The sequence below is a fragment of the Anopheles bellator genome, chromosome 1, assembly GCF_943735745.2.
Source record: "Anopheles bellator chromosome 1, idAnoBellAS_SP24_06.2, whole genome shotgun sequence".
In the NCBI taxonomy this organism is placed as follows: Eukaryota; Metazoa; Arthropoda; class Insecta; order Diptera; family Culicidae; genus Anopheles; species Anopheles bellator.
Window position 1 is genome coordinate 31,112,845 of NC_071285.1, and position 6,173 is coordinate 31,119,017.

Genomic DNA, 6,173 nt, shown 5'->3' on the forward strand with positions numbered 1-6,173 from the left:
CGTACGGACTATCGAAGCACGAAAAATCTCCGAACAATTGCCAGCAATCGAACACATGACTCAACTACCTTTTGGAAGCTGACAAATTGCGGAATACAGTTTTTATTTTTATTTTAACTCTCCCACACATGAAACTCCTACACTATTATTGAGTTTATGTCTAGTTTACCCGTAATTTACACAGTCGACAGTATATCACACTTAACAGTCTATCGTGAATCCACCATTCGGAACATCCTCACGCCAACGTCAAGTCTCGTAAGATTCTTGCACTTCGAACCTCGACACAATGTTGCGGACATTTTCAAAACACTTGTACAGCAAATTGTAAGCCTTTCGGCAAGGATCCTCACTGGAAGCGGTTGCGCTGTAGCTGCTCACGCAACGGTGGGCATTCGCTTTGAAAGCGGCCTCATCATAGCCCTCGCCGTACTGGGCGTACACCAGGTCAACGTTAACCCCGTGCCGATCACTGTAAAGCTCCGTCTGGAGACCGATGCACCGTATCAGGCAGTGCACACTCCGGATCTCGTCCAGCTCGGCCACAGTGAGATTCACGAGGTCTTCCACCGCAATGCACAACACGCTCATGCACTGTCTTGCCAGCTGCAGCAGCTGCACACTGTCCATTGGAACGAAGTCCTGAGTGCGCTTCAGGTTCCCGTAGTTGTGATAGTAACACAGAAATGATCGATACGCCAGATCGCGCTGGTTGCGGTGATCGTGCGGAAACGACAGTACTCGGGGTAGCTTCTCCAGGCAGGCCCGGGTCCGATTACGGTACAGTGTGTCACTAGCGTCCGGGGTGAAGTAGCGTTCGATAATGTCCCGACGTAGCCCGGTGTAGTCACTCCAAAACCGACAGCTCACTCCGACACACCGGATGAGGGACTTGGTGTCGTCATCGTCACCTAGGACTCCACCGCGAATGGATTCCATCGTCTGGGGATGGATCAGCAGCAACTCGGCACACTCTAGCACTGCTTCGTCGAACGATTGCTTGCGCAGACCGCGCAGACCGGTACAGACCTCCATTGCGTACAACAGGAGGGTCAACATCGCGACCGAAACGACGCCGACCATGGTTGCCAAATGTGTCATCGGTAACGGTCACGATGCCCGGGTGCTTTATAGCGTCTCTAGTGTCAGCGGTATGGGAGTCTGGTCAATGGCACGTTCGTGAATCCATTACTTTTAGGAAAGTTTAATTCAAACGTGAGAAGGCTATAAACGTCACGTACGATTCCCGGGGTTAGCTGGCGGCATTACAGCACAGCATGTTGGAACTGTCCCGGCCTGGATATACCGTATTTTTCCGTGTATAACGCGCACCTTTTTCCCAATTTTTTTAGCTCTAAAATCTGGGTGAGCATTATACAAGAGGAGTAAAAATTTTGTCTCCTCTAAACTTACAAATGTGCCCTTTTAGGTACATATTTTATGGTATTATTGAATAAATTATGAAATGAAACATTTTTTAGGAATATAACTATCCACACAATATTGTTACAAATATTATGTACCCAAATTTGGGGGTCTTCTATCTGATAAACATTCTATCAAATAAGTACCGGGAATTTGTGATTGAAAAAAGTGCTTTATTTGATTTTCGATTTTTTTGTTGCGTAATGATGCTACATATGTCACTCACTTATGTTGAAAATTTCGGCTACTTTTCAAGGTCAGTTAATTTTTTACAGTTTTTTTGCGTGAAAAAGTTTTGTCTCATCGGCGATTTCTGCCTTCTCCTAAATAAATTGACCACGAAGCGGTAATTTGAGTTTTGGAAACAAGAAAAAGCCATAGGGGGCCAGATTTGGTCAATACGGTGGCTTTGGCATCATTAGTTTATAGTTTTTGGCCAAAAATTCGTACACAAGCAACGATCTTAAACTTCGTATGCGCGTGGTCTGTTCAAAAAACTTCACGACTTTTGGGTTTCATTTTTGGATTTCGCGTTTGTGGCGGATTGCTTCACGCAAACTTGCTTCACATAACTTGCAAGTAATATTCGTTATTGACCGTTCCATCTATCGGCCACAACTCATGTGGGACCACGACCCTGCAATTGAAGAAAACTGTAAGCGAAACTGTTCACATTCGACCAAACTTTGCTTTTCGACGTTTACATCTTCTCGGCCCTGTGAGAAATTTTTGAACCACCGATAACCGTGCTGTTTTTGGTCTTAATAGCTTCACCATTAGCCACAGTCAACATTTTGAATGCGTCCGCGCTCTTAATTTAATTTTCTATACAAAATTTCATATAGATTCCTTGCCATCCATTTGTTTGGAAGAGAAAAAAATCGCCGATGGGCCAAGACACGAGCACAGTAAAACAGCTGTCAAAGATTAAGTGATGATTTAGAATGTCCGAACTTTTCACCATAAGTCACTGACATGTGTATGAAAATCTAACGCCATAAAATAATCGAATATCGAATAAAGCATTTTTTTTAAATCACGAATTTCCGGATACTTTATTGTCACAATGTACTCTCTTCAGAGAGTGACAATGAGGAGAACATTTAACAGCAATTAGAGCATAACAATTTATCAGGCAGCAGTGAATCTGAGTTTGAAGATTATTACGAAATATAAAATACTAGTATGTCTTTTGCAATGTATACGCATTTTATCTTTAGTCTGCTTTAGAATATTTATAGAATATTTAGAATAGTGCATTATTATCATTAGGTATTTGTTGGATATCACACATCTGAAAAATGTATAATAAAAACATTTTTTCCAATTTTTTCCCTTAAAATATGAGTGCGCGTTATACACGGAAAAATACGGTAGTTTGCATTTACCGTTGAGCTAGATTATTGATAAACACCAACTAGTTGCAACCCCAAACCATGTTGCGTCGGAGATGGACTCCTTCCAATTAGTTGGATAGACTCATCATCCCACTGATTCCTGGTCCGTAAATCGTAGGTTGTAGTCATGTAGGCTCTTGCAGGCCCAACTCGCCTGGATCCAAATAGTGAAGAATGGGAAAACTCCATCAAAATGTTCTAATCCATTTCTGCAACTTTTAGACCAGTTCGCGGAACAAGTGATTATGCAATGTAACAAAGCCCCCCCAAAAAAACACTGTCACCTTCCCTTTCATCTGTGGAACCTAGTCGTAGCCCGAATCCCGAATCAGTCTGGCCATTTCGGCAACGGAGCGATGTCAAACGAGCGACGAAATCCGTTTTCCAGTAAAATGCAAAACCAATTAACAACCCGCGGGCCGCGGGTGTGAGTCTCCGGCCCCCGGGTTCCCGGGTTGAGAAATGCACAACATACGCCGCCACAACAGTGATTGGCAGGTTTGACCAATAGCCCGACCCCCGCCCGATAGTAACGGCGTGTAACGGCGTGGGTCCAGGTCCAGCAGGAAGTGAAGAATTTCCGCGCGCAGCGGATGAGTCCCCGAACGTCCCCGCTATAATTTGACATGTTTTCGCAGCAGCGGAGCATTCAGGGTACATTCAAGTGTCAGTAAGTCAATACACTGCGCAGACCCCTTCGCACCCGGCTGGCCCGCTAATCTCTGTCACGCAGTTCCAACGCAGCGCTCGCCTCCGTGTCTGGTGAGGGCGTAAAAATAACATTCGCCAGCAGCAGCGCTCCTGACGTACTTATCGCAAATACTCTGTGCCACTCGCCCACCTACTACTACTGCTGCTGGCGGGCCGAGGGCGAGCGGCGACGCGCCGGGTACGGTTCTCGTTAGACAGGTTGACGCTGAACGTTCTCTATCGGTCTGACATCGACATCGTGTCAGATTAGCACACACATTATACCGCAAGCCGCGCGGCCGCCACTCCGGTGCCGCTCTCCGACTTGATGCAAATGATAGGCCTAGGCCCCGGGGTGGAGTGGCCTTACAATACTTGAACGAACACTACTCTCGACACTACGCGAGTATGTGTTTGTGATACTTTCTCGCGCACCCTCGCACACACATGGGCCACGGGCAAAAACCGGTTCCGCAACAGCTGTGTTGGCCGCCGAGTGCTCGTCTCTGCGGCGAGGCCAGGCGAGCGCAGCGTGATCCGCGTCAGTCGCCTTCACTTTGAACTTGAGCCAGATGGCAGCACCGTACGGGCGCGTGGTTGAACCGGCCCAACGGGGTCGCTTGGTATCACTAGAGCCCTCGAGGCCCTCTTCAGCGCCTCGTCAGCGCGCCTCGATTGCTCTTTGCCCTGCATCGCCTCCTGGCCACCTGTAGCGAACTGCGGAGCGGGTCTGCTTTCAAAACCCTTTCAAAAGTACTTCCAGTAGGTGACCCCAATCTTTCACTTTCCGTGTACCACGGTGCACAGATGATAATAATCACGAAACGTCACCTTCGCTTCAGAAGCGAGGAGTGCACCCTCCAGATCCCGCCAGGTTCCTGCCTGCGCGGACAGCTCACAATTTATCGGTTCGTTTGCAGTTCATCGTAGGCCGTCCATTCGTATGCCCTCTTATCACCGGCCACACTGGGCAGGTCGAAAACTTCGTCACGGCTTGTTGCCCTCCCCGTCGGGTGTGGGCATTACAATTAGATGCAGCATAAATTAAGGCATCATTAAAGATTATTACATGCACTCTGCCAGTCGCCCTTTCGCAGCGCTCCGGGACCGACGGAGTTCCGGGGCAGGGTGACCAGGGCTTCTCGAATCTCGGCGACAGCAGCTCGGTCTGTTAATGTCCCTTTTCGGGTACACAAATTGGGGTGACCAACGCGGGAGCGACATCCTGTGGCAAAAGATGCGGCAACTTTTCTCCACTCCGATTCGGCTGGACAACGTGCACCATCATCACCGCTTAACCGTGATATCTCGTCCAGGCGAAAGGTCTATCGGTAGCTCCGATTCCCTATCCCGGAACGCGCCCGGAGCCCTACCTGCCGCGTGCCGAGGCTGCTCATGTGGCGACGGAAGAACAATTGAATTGCATGACCAAGATAATAAAGTAAACACGCTGTAATCGCTTCGCCGGTGGCTCTCCGCCGCCGTCTAATGAATAATTCAGTGTTGATGTTGGGTGTCCCTCCCTGCCAAGACGACCCGACGTCGGGCCCTTTTCGAGATGCCTCTTGAGAAGCGCCTTCGCAGCAGCCTCCCCAAGATGGGCCCCGTCGTGTGCCAGCGTTCCCAACCGTGGATGTCACGGTTGCTTCGTCACCTGGCGTGGCCACGGCGGCGATTGGTGAACTCCGAAAATGTTTTGATAACGTGGAACCGTGCCTTTGATCGTGTTGATTGCGTTGTTTCTGGTTCCGGTTCCCGGTCGCGAGGAAGCCCCGCCGACCTGTCAGCCGCGGGGTGGTGAAAGTAATCGGAAGCCGGTCGCAGCGGAACGGTGCAAGAATCGCGTTTGGAGGCGATGGATCTTGAAGATTTGCATTTCCTGATCAGTGTAGATGTAGATGATGGGCAGTAGTAGCTCAATCACTTCCCGTGACCCTTGCGAACTGAACCGCCGCTAGCTGCACTCCGCAACGACCTCTACGCTGAGTTCACGCTGTGTCCACATCTACTACTGTGCCTAAAATATGTCGAGAAACGGTTGTCTTTGATTATCGTGGTGTGGTGCCTTGACCGTGGTGTGAGCCTTGGTACCCGTGGTGTGGTATCGTGATCAAGGTGCATTGTGAGCCTTGATCTGGAAACTTCAAATTTAATTGTGGAAATTATGGAAAATAATTGCGGAAAAATTGCGGAAAATAATCAACAATTATTTCCAAAGTGGTGAGTCTTCAACTCAAACTGTACGAAATTTGAAGCCCAACTCATTTTCACTCCGGTGGCTTTTAATAAGCAGGATTATCGTATCTGGGACTCGGAAAACCCACACGTCGTGCAAGAGAAGTCAATGCACCCAAAACGAGCGACTGGTGCGGGTGTTTTGGTCTGGCTGCATTATCGAACCACATTTCTTCGGAAATGAAAAACTAGACAGAGAAATGTTGGCTCTTCAGCGAAATTAAAGGGGAAATTTGGACGACATCTTCGGAATCCGAACACTGCATGGATCACCCTATATTTGAGTTTTAGGCGCGGTTTGCCATGAGTCAAAAAGAACCAAATTTGTGGAGAGACAATTCTTGGTTCCACTTTCTTTTGGATGATTGCGCATCACATTTTCGTGATGTTTTCGACGCCTTACCTGGCACCATGTGACTTATGGAC

The 6,173-nt window shown here is 48.3% G+C and overlaps 1 protein-coding gene across 1 annotated transcript; it reads right to left on the reverse strand.

Moving 5' to 3' along the window:
* Positions 1-249: 249 nt before the first annotated feature.
* LOC131215425 (general odorant-binding protein 45-like) lies at positions 250-1,083 on the reverse strand. Its single transcript, XM_058209814.1, has one exon. It carries the CDS (start codon positions 1,081-1,083, stop codon positions 250-252), a length of 834 nt encoding a protein of 277 aa, XP_058065797.1.
* Between the last annotated feature and the right edge of the window lie 5,090 nt (positions 1,084-6,173).